General features: G+C 47.3%; 1 protein-coding gene across 4 annotated transcripts in view; it reads right to left on the bottom strand.

Annotated features, from left to right (window-relative positions):
* ACAP2 (ArfGAP with coiled-coil, ankyrin repeat and PH domains 2) overlaps nt 1–12,333 on the bottom strand; it is a 117,599-nt gene that overhangs the window by 57,785 nt on the left and 47,481 nt on the right. For all 4 annotated transcript variants that reach the window (XM_037909246.2, XM_037909245.2, XM_043523152.1 and 1 more), the window contains exon 9: nt 10,240–10,314. In XM_037909246.2, coding sequence (XP_037765174.1) covers nt 10,240–10,314 — 75 coding nt within the window. The remainder of the gene's footprint in view (nt 1–10,239; nt 10,315–12,333) is intronic.

The raw sequence follows: 12,333 nt of genomic DNA, 5'->3' as shown, positions 1-12,333 counted from the left end.
CCCTTACTCTCACAGATATTGTGGAGCACACAGCAAGCAGCAATAACAATGGGAATATTGGTTTCGCTGAGGTCTAACCTAGTCAGTAAACTGTGCCAGCGCGCTTTTAAACGTCCAAATGCACATTCTACCACCATTCTGCACTTGCTCAGCCTATAGTTGAACAGCTCCTGACTGCTGTCCAGGCTGCCTGTGTATGGCTTCATGAGCCATGGCATTAAAGGGTAGGGTGGGTCCCCAAGGATAACTAAGCACTAAGAATGCATTTGTTACTTATTTCTGGGGGGAGAGTTACACTGTGGTAAGAAAAGGAGTACTTGTGGCACCTTAGAGACTAACAAATTCATTTGAGCATAAGTTTTCGTGAGCTACAGCTCACTTCAGTAGTAAGGATAACTACAGGCATTTCAACATCCCCAACAGTTATTTTCTGGTCTGGGAAGAAAGTCCTTGCTGCAGCTGTTGAAACAGACCAGAGTTCCTGAAGATGTGAGCGTCACGCACCTTTCCCGGCCATCCCATGTTGATGTTGGTGAAACGTCCCTTGTGATCCACCAGTGCTTGAAGCACCATTGAAAAGTACCCCTTTCGGTTTACGTACTCGCTGCCTTGGTGCTCCGGTGCCAAGATAGGGATACGGGTTCCATCTATCGCCCCATCACAGTTAGGGAATCCCATTGCAGCAAAGCCATCCACTATGACCTGCACATTTCCCAGAGTCACTACCCTTGGCAGCAGCAGCTCAGTGATTGCGTTGGCTACTTGGATCACAGCAGCCCCCACAGAAGATTTGCTCACTCCAAATTGATTCCCAACTGACAGGTAGCTGTCTGGCGTTGCAAGCTTCCACAGGGCTATCACCACTCACTTGTGAACTGTGAGGGCTGCTCTCATCTTGGTATTCTGGCGCTTCAGGGCAGGGGAAAGCAAGTCAAAGTTCCCTGAAAGTTCCCTTATGCATGCGAAAGTTTCGCAGCCATTGGGAATTGTCCCACACCTGCAACACTATGCGGTCCCACCAGTCTGTGCTTCTTTCCCGGGCCCAGAATCGGCATTCCATGGCATGAACCTGCCCCATTACCACCATCGTCGTCTCCTGGGTGCTTGCCAGCAGACAGTGCAGTAGGACTGCTAGCTGTCATCGTCTCCTGGGTGCTCGCCAGCAGACAGTGCAGTACGACTGCTAGCTGTCATCGTCTCCTGGGGGCTCGCAGTGCTGCTGGCCGGGAGAGCAGCCTGAGGCAGAATGGCCCACTCAAGGATTGAACTCACAACCCTGAGTTTAGAAGGCCAATGCTCAAACCACTGAGCTATCCCTCTGCCAATATTCCAGGCAGGACTGAATCTCCATTAGACAAAACTTGGAGAATGACCTGAGTCACTCCCATTTATGTCCAGGCGCCCCTGACAGACCTCACTGAGGTCTGCCAGGAGCACTCATGTCTGCCCAGGCACCCCAACCGACCTCACCGAGGCCAGCCAAGAGCACCCAGGAGACAATGAGGATGGCTACCAGTCGTAATGCACCATCCGCTGCCACAAGGCAATGAGCTGCTGCTGCTGTGTAGCAATGCAGTCCTGTGTCTGCCAACACCCAGGAGATGTACGGTGATGGTGAGCTGAGCAGGCTCCATGCTTGCCGTGGTATGGCATCTGCACGGGTAACCCAGGAAAGGCGGCACAAAACAATTGTCTTCCATTGCTTTAACTGGGGAGGGGGGGCCTGATGACATGTACCCAGAACCACCCATGACAATGTTTTTTTGCCCCATCAGGCATTGGGACCTCAACACAGAATTCCAATGGGCAGCGGAGACTGCGGGAACTGTGGGATAGCTACCCACAGTGCAATGCTCCGGAAGTCGACGCTAGCCTCGGTACTGTGGAAGCACTCCGCCGACTTAAATGGTCTTAAGTGGGGACACACAATCGACTGTATAAAATCAATTTCTAAAAAGATCGACCTCTATAAATTCGACCTAATTTTGTAGTGTAGACACAGCCTGTGCTATGATACTTTGCTCATCCACCTCCCCTCACTCCAGCTCCCTCCTGACCATTACTCTAGGTTACTTTTTACATGAAAGAATAGTGTTTGAATACAATGAAAAACATACTTTGAATACAGTAAAAACATATTTTACCGTATTATTGCTGTGTTCACAGCATCATATAAGCTATGTTACAAAACAAAAAGTCATTATAGCCTTGAGAGAAAGGGATTAATTTAGTGAGTCCAAAGTTATTTAATTACACAACAGTTGTTGCTGCAATACACGGCTGCATCAGACTAAGAAAACAAGAAATCTGGCAGTCTCACATTAGACTGACAATACTATTCGCTGAAGGCTGCCTATCCTCTTTTGGCAGCTAAAATACTTGTTTTTCCGTCTGTAAATTTATAGCAAAAAGGGTCCTAGAATTCACCTGGTGTTGCCATCTTATTCTACCAACCACCATGTACCTGAGCATATGAGAGAAAAGTTCATTTATTGTATTTTTATACTATGGATTGCTTCTAGCATCCTTGCAGTATGTGCATGAACCTGACAGACACAAATTAAACCATAACAAATGGAGACCATCTTACCTACAGAAAAATCAGACTACCCAGCACATCTAACTCAGCCCCACCACTTTTACACCAACCTCTCAGGAAAAGTGAAAATTTAAAAATACACCTTTCAGCACATTGAACATCAACAAACCAAGTCTTTGTCGAACCAGTTGAGAAATGAGTTATTAATTAGGATTACTACATACACAAGTCCTGTCCCTGAAAAGCTCGCCATCTACACAAAATCCGGTTACTGACCTTCCATAACTGCTGTTCTTTGAGGTATGGTGCTCTTGTCCATTCCACGTTAGGTGTGTGCACGTTGTGTGCACCACTGCCGGAGATTTTTCCCTCCGTGACCAGAGGGGTAAGAGCGTGGGTTAGGGAATGGACATGAGCAATGCATATCTAAGAACAAAAGGTCAGTAACCATTTTTTCTTCAAGTGCTTTCTCATGTCCATTCCACATTAGGTGACTCACAAGCAGTACCCAAGAAGGTGGGCTCTGAGTTCATGGACGTGTACTTCAACACTGCTCTCCCGAACCTGGCGTCATCTCAAGCCTGCTGGGTGATGGCATAGGGGGATGAGAAAGTATGCACCGATGACCAGATTGCAGCACTGCAGACGTCTTGGATCGGAACATGGGCCAGAAACGCTGCTGAAGAAGCCTGAGCTCTTGTGGAATGAACGGTCAAGATGGCAGGCGGCGGAACATTCGCCTGCTCATAGCGTACCCAAATGCAGGAGATTATCCAGGATGAGATTCTCTTGACTGAAACTGGTTGTCCTTTCATCCTCTCTGCTATTGCCACAAAGAGTTGTATGGATCTGCGAAACAGTTTAGCCCTCTCGATGTAGAAGGCAAGGGCACGACTAACATCCCATGAGTGAAGCTGTCGCTCTTCTGAATTCTTGTGCAGCTTTGGGAAGACGACTGGCAGGAAAATGGCTTGGTTGCTATGGAACTGCGAGACCACCTTTGGCAGGAGGGCCATATGGGGGGTGGGGGGGCCACAGTTGAACCTTGCCCTTCAAGAACACCACGTACAGTGGTTCTGAAATCAGGACCCTTATGTCAGAGACCTTTCTGGCTGAGGTCATCGCTATCAGGAAGGCGACCTTCCAGGAGAGAAACAGCAGAGGACATGATACTAGCCACTCAAAAGGACCAAGTTCAAATCCCACATGGGAATCAGTTCACAAACCTGACAGTAAAGTCTCTCTAACCCCTTAAGAAAGTGGATTGTCATCCCGTGAAAGAAAAATGACCTTCCCCCCACTGACGGATGGAAGGCTGAAACTGCTGCTAGGTGTGACAGATGTGAATGCCAGACCTCCTTGCTTAAGGTGGAGCAAGTAGTCCAAAATGGATTCAAGAGAAGACTGAGTCAGAAAGGCCTCGTCGGGACAACCATATCAAAAAAGTGCTTCCACTTAGCGAGGTAGGTTGCTCTAGTGGACAGCTCCCTACTACCCAGCAAGACCTGTCAAACTTGTTCCAAACAGGTTTGCTCCTCCAGGTTCAGTCATGGAGCTTCCATGCAGTCAGGTAAAGGGACACGAGGTTCAGGTGGAGTAAACAGCCATTGTCTTACAGCCGCGTAGCCAGGGTCAGGTCTAGGCGCAGTGGAAGCAGTAGCGCTATGGATAAGTCTAACAGCATGCCGAACCAGTGTTGGCATGACTACACTAGGGCTATAAGAATAGCTCTTGCCTTGCCCTGCTTGATTTTTAGAAGGACCTTGTGTACCAGAGAAACTGAGGAAATGCATAGAACAGAAGCTCTGTTCCTGGAAACAGGAAGCGTCTGAAAGGGAGCCAGGGCTGTTCCTGTTCAGCGAACAAAACTGATGGGCTTTCCTGTTCTGCTTGGTCATGAACAGGTCTACCTGGGGAGATCCCCACCTTTGGAACATGAACTTCATGACCTCTGGGTGAAGGGACCATTCGTGGTGAGGGGAAAAAGACCTGCTGAGATTATCTTCCAGGGTACTCCTGCCTCCTGGAAGATGGGAAGCCTCGAGGTGAATTGAGTGTTTTACACAGAAGTCCCATAGAGGTGTGGCCTCTTGACTCCTCCCTGCTTGTAGAATATGGCTGAGGTGTCTGCCTGTGATTTGGGGAAGAAACACTTGGCAAACTAAGCAGACCGCTCGGAGCTCCCTAACATTTACATGCTGGGAGAGTTCGTCCTGGGACCACAGGGCCTGTGTCCTGAGGTGATCAAGGTCAGTAGCGTAGCTGGGGGGGAGCGGGGCAGTGCCCGCTCCCCCACTGAGCACAAGTGGCACCTTCTCAATGTCTTGGCGCTTTTTAAATTTTCCCCTGTTGAGGGAACGGGGGGAGCGATCCAAAAAAAAAAAAAAAAAAAAGGCGCCACCCATTGCGGCGCTTTTACTCACCCGGCAGCGCCCCAGGGCTTCGGCAGCACCACGGCGGGACCATCACCCGCGCCGGGGCTTCGGCGGCAGACACCCGGAGTGAGTGAGGGCAGCTGCCGGAGCGCCGCTGGGTGAGTAAAAGCGCCACAGCGGGTGGCGTCTTTTTTTTTTGGATCGCTCCCCCGTTCCCTCCCCCGGCTACGCGGCTGATCGAGGTGTGCTCTCCAACCCAGGTCTGAAGCATCTGACACTATGGACAGTGACGGCTGAGGGGCGACACCGGGGACACCCGCCATCACCGAAGGGGGGCTCTTTCACCAGTCGAGGGAGGCAAGGACCAGGGCTGGAACAGTGAGCACCGAGTCCAAGTGGTGTCTGTTTGGTGAGTACACTGAACCTAACCACACTTGCAGGCCCTGAGGCACAGCCTTATGCGCCGTACCACGTAGTGCACGTGGTCATGTGTCCCAGGAGCTTGAGGCAAAACCGAGCTGCTGTGATTGGATGGGCCATGACCTTGGGTATCAGGTCCAACATTGTCTGGAATTGAGCCTCTGGAAGAAAAGCTCTGTCCTGGTCAAGTCGAACGCTGCCCCAGTAAACTCTATTCTCTGTACTGGAATGAGAGTCAGCTTCTGTTCCTTTATCAACAGGCTCAGTACTCGGAAGGTGGCTTCGCCCATGCTGATGCTGTTCTTTGCTTGGACTTTGATCAGCCAGCCTTCAAGGTACGGGTAGACTAGAATGCCTTGCCTTCTGAGGAAGGCCACTACCATCACCATGCATTTTGTAAAAACCCGGGGGCCGTGGACAGGCCAAAAGGAAGAGCAGTGAATTAATAATGAGTCTGGTTTACCATAAACCTGAGGAATCTTCTGTGGCCACAGAAGATGGAAATGTAAAAGTAAGCAACCTTCAAGTCGAGGGCAGTGTACCAGTCCCCTGGATCCAAGGATGGGATGATGGAGGCTAGGGAGACAATGTGGAACGTCAGTTTCTTGAGATAATTGTTGTGGTGACACAGGTCCAGAATGGGACCAAGGGCCCACTTGGCCTTTGGGATTAAGAAATTTTGGGAGTAAAACCCTTTCCTTCTCAATTTTTGAGGTACCTCTTCCACAGTCATCACCTGTAGGGCTAAGAGTTGTTCGTGATAAGGGTCCCTGAAGAGGAACGGGGATGGGTGGTGGGAGGCAGGGGTGGACAAAAACTGAAGGGTATAACTGCCCACCACTGTATTTAGCACCCAGTGGTCTGACGTGTTGTGGGACCACGCCAGGCTGAAGTGGGAAAGTTGGTCCAAAAACAAAGGGGGGACAGGATCCAAAGCAGGAACTGGCATAGTGCCCTCAGGTGCACCTTCAAAAGGCCTGCTTGGGCCCGCCCAAAGTACCTATACGACCTCTGCATTGAGGCGGAGGCAGATGGAAGCAGTTGACTGTGCTTGTAACCTCCGCTTCTTCTTTTGAACAAGTCCTGTCTTGGTGGCAGAGCCGAAAAACGGGTTCGCTACTGAGGCTCGAAGTGTTTCCTTGAAGGGGCTGGAGCATAGAAGCCCAGGGACCCGAGGGTAGGCCTTGAGTTCTTCAGGCCTTGGAGCTTTATGTCTGTTTGCTTCAAAAAACAACAATAAGCCTTTGAAAGGGAGGTCCTGAATCAACTGTTGGACCTCCTGAGGTAGCCCTGAAGACTCCAGCCAAGAACCCTGCCTCATAGCCACTGCAAAGGCCACTGGCCTGGCCACCGTGTCGGCTGCGTCCAGGTCTGCCTGGAGAGAGGCTCTGGCAACGTTCTTTCCCCTCCTCTAAGAGGACAGAGGATTCCTGCCTTGAGTCCTGAGGCACGGAGTCTTTACATTTGAGGAGTCCCACAAGTTGTAATTTTGCATCTCCCAAGCAGGGCTTCTTGGTTCGAGATTCATAGCTATAGTCTACCTGGCGAATAAATGTTTCTCCCAAACAGATTGAGTTTCTGTGTGTCCTTCTGCTTGATAGGATATAAAGTCATCTTGCAGCAGTGAGCCGCTTGGTCCAGAGATGGGAGGAAGAGGAAGAGGCCTGTACCAGGGGGGACTACTTCCTCTTCTTCAGTCTCAACTACCTCAATGGGGTCCATGTCCTGTGTCAGTACTGGTTTCAATGCCGAATGGAGTGGTGCAGGAACCCTCCTCTCAGAAGCAACCGAGTAGAACTGGTGAGGAGACGGACCCGATACCAGGGAAAACCGTCATGGGTTCCAGAATGGCCACTGCATAAGCCCTGACCACCTGGCAGGTACCAGCGAGGAGAACCTCACCAGGGTCCGGCAGCACATAAGACGGGTACCGGTAGCAGTTCTTGGGCTGGGTGTAGGAGGAGGCCTGAGGTGACCACAGGGGAGCGGTACCCCTCACTTCCACGAATCAGTGTTGAGAGTCTGGCAACAAGTGCTGGACTCGGGATGACCTCATAGAAGAAAGTTGGGTCGGTTTGCCCCTGGAAGGTATCAAAGGTCCTAGTGCTGGGAAAGAGCTCGGAGCACCATGTTCTCTCCTGCTCATGCTCATCGGAGCTGGTGGTTGTACCACTGGAGTCGGTGGTACCAGGAGTAATAAGTCCTTGGCTGCTGCAAAGGCCTCTGGGGTTGAAGGCACCATGATTCCACTGGTGCCACAATGACTTCTCGGCATCAGCAGAGGTTCCCACAGCAGACTCAACATTCTGGGCGGAGTCAACGGTGCGGAAGGGAAGGAAGGGGGCGAAATGGTCCAACATGGGTTGCACTCTACTACCTTCCCCTTGCTTGCCTTTCTTTCTTTGGCACCAGCAAGCGCCCTCTCTCTGATTATTGCTTTTTACGTTTCTTCCTCAGCACCAGAGATAGAGAATGGTATCGGGATACGTGCAGTGCTGGAGGAGTGTTTTGCACTGAGGCCCAAGTGCTCTGTGCCAAATGCAAGCAGCTTGGCTCCAAAGCCAGTCTAAGAGCGGATTCTATTAGGATAGACCTCAATCTAGCCTCTGTCTTTCTTCGTACGAGGCTTAAATTCCCAACAAGTTTGACAGCGCTCTCATACGTGAGCCACTCCCAGACACTTCAGACAACTGGAATGTGGGTCATTCCACAGGAGGGCTTCTAACTATCTATGCTAGTCTTATTTACAATATTTACGCTACAATTATACTAAGATTAATAAACTAGGAAACAGATGAAACCACTGAAAGACGGCCTGCCAAAGCAAGAGGAGTTGTTCCAGTAGCCATCACAGGTGGTAAGAAGGAACTCAGAGGGAGTGGGGTCCGTGGGGCCCCTTATACCAATGCATAAGCGCACAGCACCAGAGGGTGATAGAGCCGGCCCAACGGATACCACTGAGGGAAAAATCTCCGGCAACAGTGCACATGGCACGCGCACAACATGGAATGGACATGAGCAAGTACTCAAAGAAGAATACACACACTGGAAAACCTAGATAAGGTGTCAAGTTAAAACTTTGAATTATATATACACACATACACACACACGCACTTTTTATTGAAGGTTAATGTTTGTGGGAATAAGTGAACCTTTAGGAGGGATGTGAATACTGGTAGGAGGAGGGAAGTGCTTGGCTTGCCAACATTGTGAGGGTTCATGCCTATGGGCAGTATGGAAGAAGGTACAATGATGGGAATGGAAGGGGGAGAAGGAAAGAAATGGGACAGCAATGACCAATGGGGCTGGCATTCTAGACCGAGTGACAGGGAAATGAGATGACACAAGAAACCAGAGCTAGGCTTTAGGCCAGCTGAGACCTGTGAAGGCCCTGCGAGGCAAGAAGCTTAAACCTGGTACATAGGCAAATGGAAGGATCTGAAGAGGAGAGAGAGAGACAAGGAAAGCAATTTAAGAAGCTGCTGTTCAAGTTAAGCGCTTTCGACCAAAAACTCTGTCTTCCTTCAAGCCCCAGAATGATGAATTTAGGGACTATCATCACAGCAAATGAGGTGATCCTGACTTATGAGATGAGAAGCATATGTCCAACAGAAACAAGGCCTAAACCCTAGGGCTTTTTAGAGCAAAACCAGCATGAATAGCATCTGTAAATGCACTGGGAGTCTTTGTAAACGGTGTAACATTATTAAGAAACTAAAATAATTACAGATGACTTGATGAATTAAATTATTTTCATATAGTTTGCTAACCTAACTCAAGTGCAGTAGTTGAACGGCAACAAGAAGTAAGATCCAATACGTGTTTTTGAAGTTCTAACTGATCAGGTTTCCATAAGTACTGGATTTCTTTATCAAAGCTCCATAGTAACCACTCAGCTTATTAGAAATAGTTTACCTGTAATGCAGCCTTATGCAGCATTTAAGGAAAAAAAAACAAAACAAGTAAGGATAATGGGCCTACAGCAATTATTATAGCTCATGGTAACAAATCATGTAACTTACTCCTTCAATGGTCAATTGATAGTATGTACCAAGACAGGTCTTAATCCTGTGCCAGGTGCTGCTGCTCTCTAACAGCAGCTATTACTTTCCAGCTATAGCTTTTCCCCAAAAAAGAACTTCCATCCTATTCCCAGCTTCATTTTGCTGCTGAATTTTCTTATTAAATTCTAGCATTACAATAGCAAAATGAATATTGACCCAGATCTTTATAACTATCCATGAGACTGAAGATGCTTTGTTCCACTTTAAATGGCTGCAATTTTCCCAACATGCAATAGCACCAGTTAGTACATATCCAAATTTGCCAATAATTAACTTTCAGTTAGTGTTTAGCTTTCACATTCATATACATTTAAATAAGAAATACAAGCCAAGCTTCCCCTTGGGTTTCCTTTAACTGTTTGTCTACAAGAGTGGCAGATACTCTCAACTTCAAAACACTATTATATTTCGCCCCAATTTAGGAAGAAAGTAAATAGAACGTACATCTACAAGGCCACATGGAGGATGCCCTTTCTATAGGTATATAACAATTACAGCAAGCAAAAAGTTAACTTTATGGCAAAGAAGACTCCAAGATACCATATTCAGAGTCAGGTTTCTAATAAATGGGTTATATTTCTCAGCATTTGAATATTAGTCATTCAGTAGAAAAGTGAAATTGATATTTTAGCTAGCGCACAGAAATATTGTGACCTTGTTTGGTAACACAATCTGAACGTCTGCAAACCATCTCTCCGTTTAATTACCTGTAATTCTATTTCACTGCACTGCAAGGACACTATTTCTAGCAGTTCTAATGCAGTTATGCTCTGTTGCTGAGACATACCAAACAGATGTACAAAATGTGTGTACAGTTTCTATTTTACATTCCTTCAAGTACCTTTTGCTGAATAGTGGAGTGCTTTTGCTCCATATCTCTCTTCTCCTTTGCAGCATCTACACCCAACCGATCCAGCTGTAAAGAGAAAAAGAAATTTGGCTCTTTAGACTTTATAATGCATGTTAGAAAAAATATATTATGTCTAGACATTGCATGACTTGCCTTATACACAGAAAGGTCACTTCCTTGATCACAGAGCTTTACCTTTAATATCAACTAAAGTCCTGTTTAAAGCATTTTACTACCATTCTGAATTAACAGGACAAATTTTCCTGACACAAAACCTCTTTGATAGGTGTACATTTCCTTTAGGCTCTAAGGAAAACGTTTCCAAGAATAGTATGGTGCCAGGGATATGCGACTGGTAGACTGCATTGATGACATGTTCAGCCTCTGAAGAAAGGAATGACTCATGCTTTAGCTGCTCTTGCTGGCTGACTGGTCCGTTCAGCAGCAGTGGCATTAGCAGAGAAAGCCAGACAGAAGGAGAGGTTGGGGACTTTCCCCTCCAAAGAGAAGGTTGTGACAGCCCCAGCTGAGCTTTTTTAAAATTGACAGATCCCATGTGCTCCCTGAGACAGCATTAAATGGGGCAAGGTTCTATACCTATTCAGGTGGTTTGCGGCTTCCCAGATGTTGTAAAAATAGTGATTATTGCAGAAAACATGGCATACAGGAGATATTTCTAAAAAAACCCACATTTAAATGTCTTAAGATAAAAAATATCACTATTTAAAACCTGTCTTGTAATAAAATATCAGTAGAACTATGATAATACTGTTACTGATGTCAGTGCTTTTGCCCAGAATTACTTGAGAGAGATCTATGAATATATGACTGGTTAAAAGGTATTCTGATGTGGTGGAGATGGAAGCTCGTTGACAGATCCTTTGGTACGATACAGCGTGGTATAATATTTTGTATACTCTTGTAGACTTTAGTCTTTCAACATCCTATAAAAATTAAGTACGGTAATTTGGTCCTTTTACCCCAAACCAGAATATTGTACTTCCCTCAGCCCCAATCAGTGTTACAAGATCACTGAACATTAATGCAGATAAAGTAGTTACGGTTGGAGGATTAAGAGTTGGCACTAAACAGAGTGATGACCAGCAATTTTGCATATGTGATTTTGTGCAGCCTTTGCCCTACCTCAGCACCGGGGTAGCAAAGTTGTATGTATCAGAGAGCAACTGCACTTCACCACCACAAGTCAGTTGTGGAGAAGGACACAGTATCTGACCAACAGAATCCCTAGTAGAGAAACTCATCGCGTAAAACTAACTATGGGTGAGGAAGTCTGCCCTGCCCTTCTCATTTCTACCATTACGGCAAAAGGGATGGAGACTGGCCGCATCTCTCTGTTTGCCATTTCCTCAGGAGGAATAGATGCTCTGTAGCTGGCTCCTCTGCTATTGCCCCTCTACCCTCTAGTACAGCGGGTGTCCAGAGCATGCTTTACTCCAGCTATCCTTGGGGTTCCATTACTACCTAGCCATGTTTAGAACAGGCCTTCGACTGCTCTAAACTTCATAGGGCCAGGCCTGGCACAAAACTGACCTCAGAATCTGGAAGCCGTGCTTGGCTTCTTGCCAGCACTCCCCCTACCCCCCACTGCACAGGGTGGAAGATGACTGCAGTACTAAATCCAGGCATCATTCTAAAAGTCTTGCTCTGCTCGACATTAATATGTGGTTGGATTGTATGTGCTATCGTTGTATGTGAAGTTATGAAGTTTGGCTAGGTATGTATTACTGAAACATGGTCTGACGTTGAACACACCCACAAGCAGTCTTTCAGGTCCAACAGTAAAAAGGCCAGACAATGTTAATAGCTTATTGAGGAAATGCACAAAAGCACCAGGATTACCCCAGCAACTGTGTACAATAGAAACCTCTCTCTGTGTAGAGATAGCACTACACAGTGGGAACTGTTTGACCCAGGGCACAGCAAAAGAGCTTTCCAGCAAGTGAGAAGATATAAAAGGGAGGAAATGACATCTTGATGGTACCTCACTCTCCCTACAACACCTGGAAACACCTGAGGAACAAAGACTGAATGGGGGGAAGTGATGGTCCCAGGCTAAAGGGATTT

Source organism: Chelonia mydas, chromosome 9, assembly GCF_015237465.2.
Source record: "Chelonia mydas isolate rCheMyd1 chromosome 9, rCheMyd1.pri.v2, whole genome shotgun sequence".
Taxonomy (NCBI): Eukaryota; Metazoa; Chordata; order Testudines; family Cheloniidae; genus Chelonia; species Chelonia mydas.
Note: the sequence above shows the minus strand (reverse complement) of the source record. Positions and strands in the feature narration are given on the sequence as shown.